Below are 15514 nucleotides of genomic sequence, written 5' to 3'. Positions count from 1 at the left end.
GCAGAGCAGAGCTGTGTTTGGTCACAGCAGGTTCAGACAGTCCGTAGGATCTCATAGCAACCACGGGGCACGGGGAAGCACTCGGGTGTGCTGGAGGAGTGGGGCTGAGCCCTGTGCTCGGTGCTGGTGCATAAAGCGGCGCCGAGCAAGTGCTGGCGTAACTCAGCTTTTCAAGGCATAAATTGTGTGACAGGGGCAAAGCTGTTCCATCAGCTCCACCAAATAAACGCTCTGACTTGGAGGCGGCCGCGGCTTGTAGGGCTGAGCTGGAAGTGCTAGAACAAACTGAGAGAGAGAGAGAGAAACAAAAGCTGAGGCTCTTTCAAGGACTTCCAAGGGAGTTGTGTAACTTGTCTGGAAAAACAAACCCTGCCCGGGTGCTGGGATGGGGGGAGAAGTGGTGGATGGGGCTGCTGTGCAGCTGGAGTCCTTCAGTGCTGAGCCCAGATCCAGCAGTGTGGCTTTAACCATTGCCATCCCTGCAGGCACGGAGGAAGTGTGTGTGTGTCAGTGCCAGCCCTGATACGGCTCTGCTTTGGCAATCTGCACCAAGAAACCCAAATGTGGAGCCTGTGGGGTTGGGCAGCAGTGATGTTTGGTGCCTGAGGCACTGCTGAGGTGTCGCACCTTCATCCCGGGGTGCAACTTTTAACGTGAGGAAAAGCAAAGGACTGACCCATTTGTTCATCCCTAACAATTCCTGTTACATCCTCTGCAAATTTCCATCACAAGCACCACTCTTTGCCAGATTATCTGCACGAGCCATCTTGCTTCTGAAGAGGATATAATATTAATTTCTGTGCCACTTTGTTTTTCTCCCGTGTTTGGGTGCATTTGGTTAATGGCGCTGTACGTCTTTGCATGAGTCGGTTGGGTTTTGCTTCTGCCCTTCGAAACGGGGATGGAAGCAGAACGGGTTGCTGCTGCAGAGTGCGCCGCTGTTCCTCAGAGCTGCATGGAAACTGCTTCAGGTGTAGAGTTCTTTTGGCAAAGCGTCTCATCCCCGTTGTGTCAGTGGAAGTTTTGCAGCTTGTAGGCCCTATAGAGCTGGAATCGTAGGATCACAGAATGGCCTGGGTTGAAAAGGACCACAGTGATCATCTCATTTCCACCCCCTGCTATGTGCAGGGTCGCCAACCAGCAGACCAGGCTGCCCAGAGCCACATCCAGCCTGGCCTTGAATGCCTGCAGGGATGGGGCATCCACAGCCTCCCTGGGCAACCTGTTCAGTGCGTCACCACCCTCTTGAGAAATCACTGATTTATGCCATGGTTTTGCCCTCTGTGATGCTGATGAAATGTTTGACAGGATCTGGAAGGTCGGTCTGTGGTTGTAAAGCGGATGCACATGAACAGAACCAACTGAAGATGTTCCTGCAGCCCTCCTGCATTCCCACATCCACTGCAGCTTCTCCCCCTCCTGTGTGGGGGACGGAGGCAGCTTCCGGGCAGTGCTTTGGGATGGGGCTGTGGTGACAGCTGAACCCAGGGCTGTGCCAGGAGCTCTCGCTGCATTCCTGTGAAATATGGCCTGAAAAGTCCCTGAAGGATTTATTGTTTTCCGGGCCCGGCTGGATGTGGTCCGATAGGTTGGATCTGGGAAGGAAATGACTCAGTTGCTCAACAGACAAGTGCAGCTTTGAAATGCGAAGAGGTGGGAGACAGCTGAGAGCCTCCAAATGGTGGGGAGCAGAGTGCTATGGGTCTGACCCAGCCCTGCTGGCAAGTGCAGGGGAATAGCAGTGGGTGTGCAGGACAGCTCTGCCTTCAGACCGTGGTGCCCATCGGGGTGTGCAGCCCCTGTGCTGTGACTGCTGGCCAATGTCACGCATGGACCTCAGCAGATGCTTTCTCCGTCCCCGCTGTCAGGCTGCTTGGAGAGGCAGGAGTTTATAAATGACAGAAAGATCCTTAGAGAAGAAACAAGAGTTAGTGTTGCAAATAAAGGAAACAAGACAGCTTGTTTCATCTAAACAGAAGGGTTATTAAACAGGCTTGAATTAATCAGCGATCTGCCAGAGCGCTGAAATTGAAAAGCAGGGCAGAGGAGCACAGAGCAGAGCAGGAGGAGCTGCAATCCTGGGTGACACCCGAGTGCAGAGGGGGAGATGATGTCCAGTGATGGTGGCACAGGGCTGAGCTGCTGCTGGCTTTCCAGGCAGCTCAAAGCACTGCCAAAACTGCATGGAGAGCCCGGTGATGCACGCAGGAGGGACAAGGAGGGGCTGCAGGAGGTGAGCTCTGTTCCATAACGGTGCTGATGGAGCCGGCACTGATTGCTGCTCGTGGCAGGAGCTCACATTGAGGCACTCTGAGAGGGGTTTGATGGTCCCTGAAGGGTTCTCCAGTGCTGGTGGCTCCTTCCAGCTCCGCCTGCCTGCTGCAGGTTGCTAACATCAGGGCTGTCTGTGCTCCCAAATCCTTAAAACATCACAGCAGTGTCTAGATGAGGATTTCCTCCGGTTTTGCAGCAGGAATGCCAGCTCTGGAGTTCCAGCTCTGGGATGCTGGCTCTGACTGCTGGCTGCAGGGAGGTGCAGCACTGAGCCCCCTCCTGGCTCCAATTGCGCTGTGCCCAGTGGCTCTGCCCGGTTTGGGGCTATCTGATGCAGCCCTGCTGGTGCAACGGGGCAACAGGGGAAGGTGCAGCCATGGGCAGTGCCATGGGCAGGGCTGTGCGGGTCTGATTTGGTGCTCATTGCTCACCACCTGAAAACGTGATCCCATTCTGAAGTGGCGCTGAGCAGCAGCCACCCTCTGGTGGGGATGTGCCCGATGTGTGCAGGCAGTGCCACGCTCAGGGATGGCAGTGCTGCAGTCTGAGTGAAATCCATAGCGGTGCAGTTGGGGATTCGGCACCAAAGAGCCTCCTTTCAACAAACGTCCCATTTCCTGGTTTGCTTAGGTAACAGCACCGTGGCTACTGTGTAAATACATCTGGCTGCCCCGGGGGGAGTGTGGGGATAACAAACACCGCGTTGGCACAGCCAGAGGAGCTCTGTTGCAGCATTTCTGTTTAATGGAGTGGCTGGGGACCCATTTAATGTGAAGCTGGGGCTCTCCATTTGCCTGTGGGGCACTTGGAGCGAGGCCAGCAGACGCTGCTGCCTGCTTTCCTCCTGCAGCTCAGTGTCGGCACTGCGATCTCCCCCCCCCCCCACACACACCGCGTTGCCGTGCTGTGCTGTCGTGTTCCCATGGAACAAACCGCAGCCAGAGGTCACCTGGGGGAGCAGTGGGCACTGACACCTTCTGTATCGCTTCGGGCAAAACGTTTAAGCATTTGATCTGCTTGCACTTAAGGTCGCCCTCCATTCAGTTCCGTTTTGTTGGGAATGAAGTCCCTGAATGATCAAACGGAGCTGGAACTGAGAAGTACTCGGAGATCTCCGACCCCAACCCATCCCATGGTGCCCACTGACCGTGTCCCCGTGTGCCACACCTGCAGGGATGGTGACCCCACCGCTCCCAGGGCAGTCTGTGTCAATGCATCACCCCTCTTTCAGGGTATCATTTTTTCCTGATATCCAACCTGACCCTCCCCTGGCACAACTTAAGGCCATTCCTTCTCATCCTGGGGGCAAGCAGAGCCTTACCCTGTGGTTGGAGATAGCGGTGCCCGTGTTTGCTTGTCGCTGTTGTCAGGGGAGAGCGGCTCTGCTCTGCTGAACAATCTCTGCTCAGTTCATGAGCACAGACACGGAGAGGGGGATCGAAGCACTAACACAGCCCCTCACACACACTTTACTCCAGTGGTTTGTGCTTGGTGACTCCCCTTTGATAGCAGAGCATTTCCTTTGATTGAGCATGAGTGCCTCTCGTGCGGGAGCACCGTTCCCAGCCTGAGAGGGAAGCAGAGTGCTCAGAGTACCGTGTTCAGGGCCAGGCAGTGAGGCTGGGGGAAGGCAGGGATGCTGCCAGCCCAGCTCTGTGCTACTGTGCTTCTCCTCAGCCCAGCACTGCTAGGATGCTCACTCAGGAGTGAGGTGGGGGGGAAGAGGTGGCTCATCCAGTATGCATTGTGTAAACAAGATCCCACGTCTGGACAATATGACCAAATTGGGTGCATAATTCATGCAATCGTGTTTGTTATCAGGGAAATGCCTTTTCGTGGCTGAGCTTCGCTCTTCCCCTCCTCTTCCTTGTCCCGGGGCTGGAGGAAGCAATAAGCACAATGCTGTGCTTTGCCCTCTTAACTCTTTCCCTGCACCTATGGGGGGGCTGTGAGCATTGGGGCTGTTGCCCAGCATTGCATGTTGTGCCGTAGGAGCAGCTCAGTGTCTTTCAGCCCTGCTGGTTTGCTATCTCATATTAGGGGCCACCGTGGATAGCAGGGCTGTCCTCCTGTCCCAGCCATGCCGGAGCTGTCTGCTGATGCACAGCCTGCTTTTAGTGTCGGTGGGGTCAGAGCCTTCTATAAGCAAACAAAAGGCGCTAGGAGCCCTCATCCCTGCTTTGTGTTAGGAAAATGTAATTACTTCACATCAAACTGTTGGGTCATTGCAGCTGGTGTCAAGCAAGCAAATGATTGAGCGCTGCCTGGGCTCAAAGTGCACGGGGCTGCTGCACCAAATGTCCCGAATATTGGGTCTTCACAGGACATAAATCACTGCAACAGCTTCAATGCTTGGAAACGTTTCCCAGGAACATTCCTGGCCGGCTCCAGGAGGGCTGAGAGCAGACGTGTGTGTGCTCTCACTTGGCACAAAGTGGGTGAACTCCACTTCTTTCTCTCTCTTTTCTTCTCTGGAAGGCAGAGATAGATGGAGCCCATGTGAAGAGATAGGGGCAGCTGGTGCCCCAACAGCTAACAGCACCGTGCGGGAGGGCAGCTGCTGCACGCACAGCACCAAAACTGTTCCTTTGAGCCCTCATTTTCCATAAGAGAATCTCTCTCTCTTCTTCTTTTTTTTTTTTTTTGCTTTAATTTCCCCCTTTTTTTCCTTCTTCGTGTGCATAAAATGCCACAGATGACAAAGCGTGGTGCTGCAGTGAGTGACAGCTGCAATAAGCGGAGCGCTGCTGCGCCGAGATGGAATGAGCCGGGTTCCTTCCCCCCTCAATGGGAGCCGTGGCCATTTGAATAATAATATTATGGCCTCCATTAGGATGACAGTGGGGGAAAAAAATCAGCTCAGACCTGTGATTATTCCTTCAATCTAATAATTATTTAAATACCAGATAACTCCTTTCAGCCTAATTGAGGCCTTTCAGCTGCTTGGGTTTATGTTGTGGCCCTGAGTTTGCTCTCTTTTTTTTTTTTACCTTGTGTTACTAATAGCTTCGGATTGCTTTTAAAGCCGTGTTTTAAACTCACTTCCAAGAAAAGAAACAACCCAATACCTCAGCAGAAAGCAGTTGTGCTGCGCAGTGAGCCCTGCGCTGGGGTCTCCTGGTTCTGTTCAGCATTCCCTTTGCTTTGCTGAGCTCCCCATGCATCCCAAGACCCGCTGCCCTGAGCACCCCCCCATCACATCACAGCCCTCTCTGAGCTGGCAGAGTGGAAGTGCTGCCCGCCAGAGGTGGAAATGAAGCTGGAAACCAGGAGCAGCAGCTGGGGAAACGTATCCCTGAGCGGAATGAGAAAGCCATTATCGTGCTCCTGTGCTGTCTTGTCAGTGCCACGGAGATGTGCAGCCCAGGGAGAGCTCCTTTGTCACCTCTCACAACACCCATCTCCAGCTCCAGGCGTTAACAAGCCTAAAGAGCGGCCGTGTGCTGACACCCGCTTATGAGCGCCGTGTGGGTTTCCAGCAGCATGAATTGTTTTAAATACCCGAACCGAGATCAGCATCAATCATAGTGGGGGCTCTGACAGCTGCGTGGGGCCGGGAGGAGCCCTTGTCCTGCAGGATAGGTGCCAGCACGGACACGGTGCCTCTCCCTGGTCTGCATGTGATGGAGGAAGGTGGATCATCATCTTCCTCATCCCAGGGCGGTGTGACCCCATACTGGTGTGGGATGGGGGAGAACGTCTGCCAGTGGGACAGAATGGGATGGTTCCCCTTGTTTTCCAACATGGAGCATGGAGAAAGTGCAGTGTTTGGGATAGGAGAGAACTTTGTGATAGTTTTCTACGTGCAGTTTGTTGAGTGCATCTGTGGTGATGAGCAGGGCTGAGCTGAAGCACAAGTTGGGGTCAGCAGCAGGTCTGGAGGTGTGAGCAGGGGGACACACCAGGTATACCCATGGTGGCACTGAGGTCCTGCACTCCGTACAGCAGTGCTGGCATTGGTGCCACCTGCATGGGCACTGCTGGCTCAGGGCAGTGGTAATGGGGGTTGTTGAGGCTTTGGGGTGCGTGCTTGGTGAGCTTTTGCCTGCATGAGACTTCTCCCTCAGGCTCTCGCGTTAAATCATAGAGGGCCTAAAGGCAGAAAACACCTCTTGTTTCCTCCGTTGCTTCCAACAACATTCCCTGCAGGAGGCATCCTTTTAGCCAAGCCTGCAGATTGATGGTTGTATGGGAACTGTAGGCTTTGTCTTGGCCGGGAGCTGATTATCCCCTCCCGTGGCGGAGTGGAGCACATTATAACAACCAAACACGGAACGCATTAACACGCAGGGGCTGAACCGAGTGGCACAACCTCAAACCTGAACAGTTTGCCAATAAGTTAGGAGACCTGCTTAATTCTGGTTGGGCTTAGGGATGTCCTCGCTTTATCTCAAGGACTGCGTAATTAGAAAGTGTAATTTGAATGGTATCTGCAGGCACACCGGCTCTAATCCTTTGCTCTGTGCGTTTCTTCTCTCCCCCAGAACCATGTGAGGGACGTTGCTGGGGCACAGCTCGGCCGTTGCCAGGATGGATCGGAGGAGGACCTGCCCTTGGGCACTGCGCTCCGACGGCGATGGCAGGTCAGCATCTCTGCTCTGCCTCCTCCTGGCATCGCTCTCCTGGAGCGCATCCGGCAGTGCCTCATTCAGCACTTTCCATTCTGAGCACCGGGACTGGACTTTCAACCACCTGACCGTCCACCGGAGCACCGGGGCGGTTTACGTCGGGGCTATCAATAGGGTTTACAAGCTTTCGGGTAACTTGACCATTTTAGTGGCTCACAAAACCGGTCCCGAGGAGGACAACAAATCCTGCTACCCTCCCCTCATCGTGCAGCCCTGCAGCGAGGTGCTGACCCTCACCAACAACGTCAACAAGCTGCTGATCATCGACTACTCCGAGAACCGGCTGCTGGCCTGCGGCAGCCTGTACCAGGGGGTGTGCAAACTGCTGCGCCTGGACGACCTGTTCATCCTGGTGGAGCCCTCGCACAAGAAGGAGCACTACCTCTCCAGCGTCAACAAGACAGGCACCATGTACGGCGTCATCGTGCGCTCCGAGGGCGAGGATGGGAAGCTCTTCATTGGCACGGCAGTGGATGGGAAGCAGGATTATTTCCCCACGCTCTCCAGCCGCAAGCTGCCCCGCGACCCGGAGTCGTCGGCGATGCTGGATTATGAGCTGCACAGTGACTTTGTCTCATCCCTCATCAAAATCCCCTCAGACACCTTGGCCCTCATTTCGCACTTTGATATCTTCTACATCTACGGCTTTGCCAGCGGCAATTTCGTCTATTTCTTGACTGTCCAACCGGACACCCCGGAGGGCGTCTCCAACTCCGCCAGTGACCTCTTCTACACGTCCCGCATCGTCCGGCTCTGCAAAGATGACCCCAAGTTCCACTCCTACGTCTCTCTGCCCTTCGGCTGCGTCAGGGGGGACACGGAGTACCGCCTGCTGCAGGCAGCCTACCTGTCGAAGCCAGGGGATGTGCTGGCCAAATCCCTCAATATCACAGCCCAGGAGGATGTCCTCTTTGCCATTTTCTCCAAGGGACAGAAGCAGTACCATCAGCCGCCGGATGACTCCGCGCTCTGTGTCTTCCCGATTCGTGCTGTCAATGCCCAGATCAAGGACAGGCTGCAGTCGTGCTACCAGGGGGAGGGCAACCTGGAGCTCAACTGGCTGCTGGGGAAGGATGTCCAGTGCACCAAAGCGGTGAGGATGCAGGCAGTTGGGTGTCATGGCCTTTGGTTTGAATGCGTGGCCCTATGGTGCAGAGTAGGATCGATCTTTCCGTGCCTCGGTTCCCCTAAATATGGAATGGATGTAGTAGTCCTTTTCCTCCTTAATCCCTGTGGTTATCAGATAATCAGTGATGGCAGTGAAAGGAGGGACAGCACCGAGGCAGGTGGATAAGGATGAAGGTGTGCTGCTTGTTGGCAGTGTTTGCTGTTCCCCACCTCAGGCTCTCACCTTTCCCGCAGCAGGAGGCTGATATCAGCAAACTAACTAGATAAATACAAATGACAGTTGCATCTTTCGTGGCTTTATTCAGATGATTTCTCTAATCTTGATTCACATGCAGATTGTTCTAGGGCTGACTTGAGAATCCCTGGGGCCTTCTTTTGCCAAGCATATTAAGTTTGGCTGCTGGGAGGAGATGAGTGTGGGTTAAATGAAATGAAAAAAGGGAAGTGAGAACACTTGCTTGCACATGGGAGAGCCATCCCTTCACAGTTGTGTCTAAGTGTTTGGCAATTCCTGAATGTCCCTTATGGGAAATAAGCAAGAGGACTGCAGTCAACATGATGGGGCAGCCCCATGGCACCATCCTGCTGCATGGGAGAGACCACCATAAAATGCATTCTGCAGCTGAGTCAGCCCCTGCAGACCTCACATCCATGCAGACTCCATGTTCCCACCAGCCCCACATCCCCACTCTCCCTGGCTCTCCTGTGCAGGAACCCAGGGCTGCCCCCTGCTTTGTGCTTCCCTCACAGTTGCCCCAAATCTCCTCTTTCCAGCCTGTTCCAATTGATGACAATTTCTGTGGGCTCGACATCAACCAGCCCCTGGGTGGCTCAGTGCCAGTGGATGGTGTGACTCTCTTCACCTCCAGCCGGGACCGGATGACTTCTGTTGCTTCATACATCTACAATGGCTACAGCGTGGTGTTCGTGGGGACTAAAAATGGCAAAGTGAAGAAGGTAAGGTAGTTTCTGTGGCTTTGGAGAGGTGGGATCCATCTCTCGTCAGCGTCACATCCCATTGTGGTTTTGTTTGGTTTTGCATTTCATCATTCAATGAACCACGCAGAGATTGTTGGGGCAGTAATGGGCTCGTGTGGTTGGAGGCAAAAGGATCTGGCTTACAGTTTGTGAGTTGAAGTGACCATCAGCAAACCATGGTGAGAGGTCTCGGGGATTCCTTTTATTTGTGAAAGTTTAATGGAAATCTTGCAGCAGGTTTGAGTTGTTTCACAGTAATCCTTCTGCAGTTGCTGTGGTAGACTGAGCTTAAGAGGCTTTGGGGTTCGCTTTGGTGCTGGCAATATTGGTGGTGGCGGCAGAATGTTGAGTCAGGGAGTGGGTTAACTTGGCTGCTGTTGGAAACCAAGCCTCAGGGCAAAGCCTTCCTGCTTCTCCTTCTCGCCCCCAGACAGCTGGATGATGGATCCCTGGAAGATAACATTCCTCACCCTTTGCATCACAAAAGCTGGGGCTCTTGCCCAGGGCTAGGAAAATCTCCGTGTTGCTTCCCTCTCCCAGCAGTGGGAGCTGGGGGCTGCTGGGTGGGCTCTATGATTCTGGAGTCCCACCACCAGTCTGTTGAGCGTGAGATCCTTCAAATGAACCTAAGATGTCAATGACATCATTTGGTGAGCCTGCTAAATGCAGACCCTGCTTCTCTGAGCCAGGGAAAGAGTTAACAAATGTAATCAACAGCAGGTTGTTAATTTTTTGTGTCCTTAAACAGCAGGGAATTTCTTCCTCATCTATCCAGGAAGATACAAGGACAGGCAGATACTACACTTGAATATCTGCATCATTTTAATTACATCAGTTCATTAATATTCATTCAGCACTTTACAAGTGCTGAGCTGCAGTAAATTAGGAGTCTCCCTGGTGCCTCTCAGTGCAGTGAGGAGATCTGGAGCGTGGGAGCACGAGCAGAGCCCCTCTTTCCCTGCCCGATCTGGTGCCGTGTGGAACACAGGGCTCATCCTGGTCTGGGTGAAGAAAGAATCTTCAGCATATTGCAAATAATGCATCTGCTGCTGAGATTCCAGCGAGCCATATTGGCCATTGAGTGGTTTCTGGTTGTTGGGTGTTTGCTGACCACTGTTGAGTGGTTGCATGCCATGGCTGGGTGTTTACCAGCCATTGTTGGGTGGTTGTTGGCCATTGTTGGGTGGTTGTTGGCCGCTGTTGGGTGGTTGTTAGCCATTGTTGGGGTGGTGGTTGTTGGTCACTGCTGAGTGGTTGTTGGCCATTGCTGGGTGGTTGTTGGCCATTGCTGGGTGGTTGCTGGCCATTGCTGGGTGGTTGCTGGCCATTGCTGGGTGGTTGTTGGCCATTGCTGGGTGGTTGTTGGTCACTGCTGGGTGGTTGTTGGCCGTTGCTGGGTGGTTGTTGGCCGTTGCTGGGTGGTTGTTGGCCATTGCTGGGTTGGGTGCTGGCCATTTGGTGTTTTGGGCAGCAGGGGAGGTGCTTCATGTAGAGGGAGTTAAAGCGAACAGCTTGTGCCTGCACACCAAGCATTTACTGTAGCGTGGCATTAATTATGTAGGATTACAGAAGAAGCATTTTCTCCGGCACAGTTAATTCCTTGTAGTTGTCTGCATTGAAGCCCCGCTCAAACAGCCACCTTTTGATGCAGGTTGGCCTATTCATGCCCATTCTCTTTACTCCTGTGGGCAGGAGGGGAGCTGAGGAGTGATGCAGGAATGATCCAAGCTTTACCTGTGGTTTGAGCCAGCGGTAAGCAGGTACTGAAAAAATGAGCTCAAGTCTCCAGTGAGTCCCTTGCAGGCATTCATTGCAGTCAGGCTTTGGTGGCATATGTCAACAGCCCTTCTCCACACGTGTCAGCTGCTGGGACCCTGCTATATCCAGAGCTGGAGCCCTGTTTTATGCTGCATAGGGCTGGGGATGTTCTGTATCTTGTGGTCCTGTCTGGGCCTTTAGTAAATCTATTCCTTTTTGGCACATGGGGTTATCTTTACACGTGAAGTGTGGGAAGTGGCTTTGCCTTGAGCAGTGCCACAGTGGAGGTATTTTGGATCCAGAGAAGTTGCTTGGTTGTCTGCAAGGCTGAGCATGGTCCCAGAGCATCACTCGGCGAGCACACAGCGTGCTGAGGGCTATGGAAGTTTCTGTGTCTCTCCTTCCCCACACGTGAAATGAGGACAGTAAAGATGTGCACCTCTGTAAGTGCCAGAGATTCCCAGATAAACGCCTCCTCTCCTCGTTGCACCGCCCTGCCTATCTACCTACACACCGAACGCTGAACGCTGCTCACATCTACTCCCTCTCCCACAGTTGTTGATTTACTTTGGAAGCGAGCTGGTGGCTCAGCCTGGGATTTCAAAGAAGAGGCTTTCATGTAGCTGCAGGGAAGAAGTCAGGGAGCCAGCTCTGAAATCTTTCAGATTTGCCTGTGCTTTGCCTGAGAGAGTTCATTACCAAAAATATCCCCTTATCTCATTGATGTCCTTCCCATCAGCCATTCTAATGGGCTGCTGCAGCCTGTCCTCCCAGGGAGCTGGATGCTGAAGGTCCCTGCTAACCCAGGGCCCCTTCATTCCCAGCTCTGTCCCTTCCCTCTGCAGTCCCTCTCTGCCCAACCAACCCCAGCAGGGCTATACCCGAGCTGTGGACTGTCAGCAGCTCACACCATGTGGAATGGTGCATGCACCCCTCTGCCCTTTGCTGCTGCCTAAGGGGAGAGGGCGAGTCGATGGATCCATTCTGCATGGAAACCCTGTGCTGGAGGAGGGATGTTCTCACGCAGCCCTGGCTCAGCCATCCTGACTGCCTTGGGTAGGGGATGCTTGGTGCTGTCAGGGGCTGCACCTGCATATATGGTGTCCCCCCAGTACACGGGATGTGACAGGGCAGCCCTGCTCCATGGCAGCCCTCTGGCTTTGGGCACTGCAGCAAATTACTGCAGCAGTTATCTCTAAGTGGTGAAAAGCCAATGTACTGCTAATGCTGTGACCTTCGGATAAGGTGGGCACGTGGGGTCCTGTTCTCTGCAGCCTGGAGGTCTGCTTCTCCTGCAAGGTCCCAGCATCCTGACTGGGGCGAATGGTATCATATCGAGACATAACTGCTCAGTTAATAAACTGCACCAATGCAGTTTTCATCGAGGAAAATGAGAGGAGACATTAATATAACAGTTAACAGGAACTGAGTGCTGGGGGGAGATGCGTCGACTTGCTTGTTCTGTTTACGGGCTTCATACAATTCCATCAATATTGATGTGTGATGCCTTTGATTTTGACACTAATCATTGCTACGAATTAAATTTGCAGCCATATAATTAGGACTGCTATTAATAGGGCCTCAAGCTAAGCACTGCTGTGCTGGTTGTCTTTTTCCTGATGGAAAACGGCGTCCACGGAACTTGGCTAATGTGGTCTGCCTGGTGGAGGATGGGACCGATGGGGAAATTGCACTCGTTGCTTTTAGAGGGGCAGAGGTATGGGAAGGGCAGACCTGGGGCATCCCAGAACCATGCTGGAATTGCTGCAGAACTTTGAGTTTGCTGTTTTTCTTTTGGAGCTGGAGGGAGCAGGGCTGCAGAGCGAGTCACCCTCCATCTCCAGGGCTGAAAGGCTATTGCAAGCCTGGTTTCTGTTCTAGCTGCCCTTGTGCAAATCTGTCCCTTTATTTCTCTCCCCCGGCGCTGTTTGGCTCCGTGGCAGCAGGCACAGCACAGTGGCCGGGCTGCCAGCGCCGCTCTCCGCTCAAATCAATCTTGTCTTTCATCCCGAGAGGTGTGCTTCTTATTAGATCTAATAAATCAGTGAAGTGCCCTTCATTCAGCTTGTCAATGGAGGGCATTGTTAGTGATCGAGAATAAATAAATGTCTCTTCTATGTCTGCCCGTGCACGGTCCAAGTGCTGTTCTACTGTTTCGCCATCGCGCCGTCTGTGCCTGCGCCAGGCAGAGCCCTGCAGCATCGCTGTGCCTCTCGGGCTGTGTGCACCAGGGGAAAGGCAGCACGGTGATGCTGGTGGTTTTATCCCAGCACTGACCTGCTCCGAGGAGCTGCTGGGGGGTTTGGGATGCACTGAGCTGGAGCTGCCCAGGCCGGATCTGAGAGCTGCTGTCTGCGTGCAGAGGTCGCTTCCACAAAGCAAAGCTGTGCACTGTGCAGCCTTAGTGTTACGCATGAGAACTCAGGAGTGGAGCGCTCGGTGTGTTTGGAGGTGAAGGGGAGAGTGACAAACAGCTGTCAGTTGCTGTTCCGCAGTCCCAGAGCACCCCATCCCCATTGCATTGCCCTCGTGCATGCAACGTGACCTGCAAGGAGCTGGGTAGGTTCTGTCTGGAGAAAAGGTGCTGCAGGAAGATGTCGTGCTGCAATGCTGCAACTCGTCGTTTCCTTGCTGCACGCACAAATGTGCACATTGCTGGCTGCCCAGTGCTCAGCAAGGCAGAGCCCTGCAGGGCTCTGATGGCTGTTGGGGCAAGGGAGGGTGAACCTCTGAGTGCATTGTGGTGTCCTGGCGTGTGAGGGTTTTATTCAGCTTGGCTGATTTAATTTCTTCCATTTGTGGCAATAAAACAGATCTTTCCCAACGAAGCACATGTCTGAAGCTGTCCTTATCTGACTTCATTCTAAGGATGCTTATCTCATCCTTCAGTATATCCTTAATTATCGCCCCTGTGTGTATTTTGGAGCACTTCAGGACAAACAGTTGCAGCAGTGTGCAGAGGAGCCCGGAGGCCGTGGGGCTGTTCCAGCCCACAAACCCCATAGCAGCAGTGGCAGCGGCTGCTCGGTGTCACCCCGTGTCCCTGCAGGGGACGGAGCAGCTCAGGAACATCCCCACCACCCCTTGGAGGCACCAAATTGGCTCTTCTCCTCCCAGCTCCGCTCCTCCAGTTCTGTTATCTGCTGCCTGGCAGAGGGATGTGAAAGAAAGGAGAATTTTGGACGTGGTTTAGAGCTGCTGGAGAGCTGAGGGGCAGGTGTTTGGGAGCTGCTATGTGAAATGGAGCCAGGTGGGCTCGGAGGCGGCTTTAATCCATTCCTTGGCTCCCGAGGTGGTGATGAGTGCTGCTTACCAGGCTTGGGCACCTTGAAAAATCAGCTTGAAATGCAGAGTGCAACAGTGGCGTTTGATTCACTTCCAAGTGGAGTGGGGCCACAGAGCAGTGAGCGTGTAAAGGGGCTCGGGGGGGGTCTGTGTGGGGGTTCTGCCCCTTGGGGGTTTGGCCCCAGTCCTCAGCAATGGCTCTGAGCACCATGAGGGCAGGGCGAGCCTCCATCCTTGCACTCTGGGACACAGACAGTCACCACGAAGCTCTCCCACTGATGCACTCATGGTTTTTTTTTTATCTTGAACATATTTAGAAGATAATTAATCCCCACACCTCGCATAGGAGGAGGCATTATCTCCTTTGTGAGGATGAAGTGAGGCAGAAGTTATTCCTCCTCCAGTTGGTGCTGGAGGCAGAGCAGCATTTTCGCGTGGTTCAGTAATGGGGTTTTTTTTTTTGGTGCAACATCAGGAAATGCCAAACTGCTCCGTGAACTCACGGTGGTTTTGCTCGCTGCTTCCCTCTGGGTGTGAACCTGAAGAGGCTGCTGTGCTCTGCACACATTCTTGGCTTCTGCCTCTCCGTCTGTGAGTGAGAGCGCTGTGCACTCCTTGGGGTGTGTGTTACACTGCAGGCTTTTAAGATCCTCACTGAGGTCAAACAGTGCACGTTTGGGTCCATTTGTAGCATCTCAAATCCCCGCGTGGCAGGAAATGGTGCGAGATGACCACGGTGCATTGCTTCTGTAAATGCCTCCTTGGAGCAAAAAGAGCAAAAATGGAAAGCACAAACGTTCAGAGGGAAGGGGAAGGTGCACGCAGAGCGCTGTGCTTTGGGGCTGCCCCCCACACTGCCCTCCCTCGCTGTGTTCTTCAGCTGCACCATGAGCTTCACCACCCACTGCTGCTCCCACTGCTTCTTGCTGCTGCCCAGGGCAATGGCAGTGCTAGTGAGGGTGTAAAATACAGCGTAGTTTGCAAAGGCAAATCCATCACTGGGACATCTGCTGATATTTATGGGAGTGCCAGGCAGGCGTGGCTGGGATGCAGCCGGTCCCAATGTTAGCAGGAGCCCATCATGCCTGCAGTGATGCATGCTCTGCCCACCTCCCTTCCTTCTCCTTCTCCTCAGGACAGGGGCAGGTGCCTGTGTGCCTCAGGTCTTCCAAGTGCAACCAGCAGCCGTGATTGGAAATGGCTTCTCCAGGACCCACACCTCCTCCTGGTTGCTCCTTCTCTGCTGCTTCCACGTCTTTGCATCTCACAGATGCATGCAGATGAAAGCGATGTGCATTTGAAATGAATGCGCGCATCGTACAGCCTACTTATTATACAGCGTGGGCTTTTTTGGTGGGTTGTTTCTTTTTTTTGGGGTTTTTTTTTTTTTTTGTGGTGTGCTGCTAAATTATTTATCGTGTGTTGGGCTTTAATCTCATAAACCTGCCTGCAGGCCTTATGCT

The 15514-nt window shown here is 53.5% G+C and overlaps 1 protein-coding gene across 8 annotated transcripts in view; it reads left to right on the top strand.

The window, feature by feature from the left end:
• The window catches only part of PLXNA2 (plexin A2), a 345475-nt gene that overhangs the window by 247646 nt on the left and 82315 nt on the right, over positions 1 to 15514 (top strand). For all 8 annotated transcript variants that reach the window (XM_046904271.1, XM_040652969.2, XM_025143922.3 and 5 more), the window contains 2 exons: positions 6759 to 7995; positions 8805 to 8987. In XM_046904271.1, the coding sequence (XP_046760227.1) occupies positions 6805 to 7995; positions 8805 to 8987 (1374 nt within the window). In that variant the 5' untranslated portion in view covers positions 6759 to 6804. The remainder of the gene's footprint in view (positions 1 to 6758; positions 7996 to 8804; positions 8988 to 15514) is intronic.

Source organism: Gallus gallus, chromosome 26, assembly GCF_016699485.2.
Source record: "Gallus gallus isolate bGalGal1 chromosome 26, bGalGal1.mat.broiler.GRCg7b, whole genome shotgun sequence".
NCBI lineage: Eukaryota > Metazoa > Chordata > Aves > Galliformes > Phasianidae > Gallus > Gallus gallus.
This window is presented reverse-complemented; position numbering and strand designations above follow the sequence as displayed.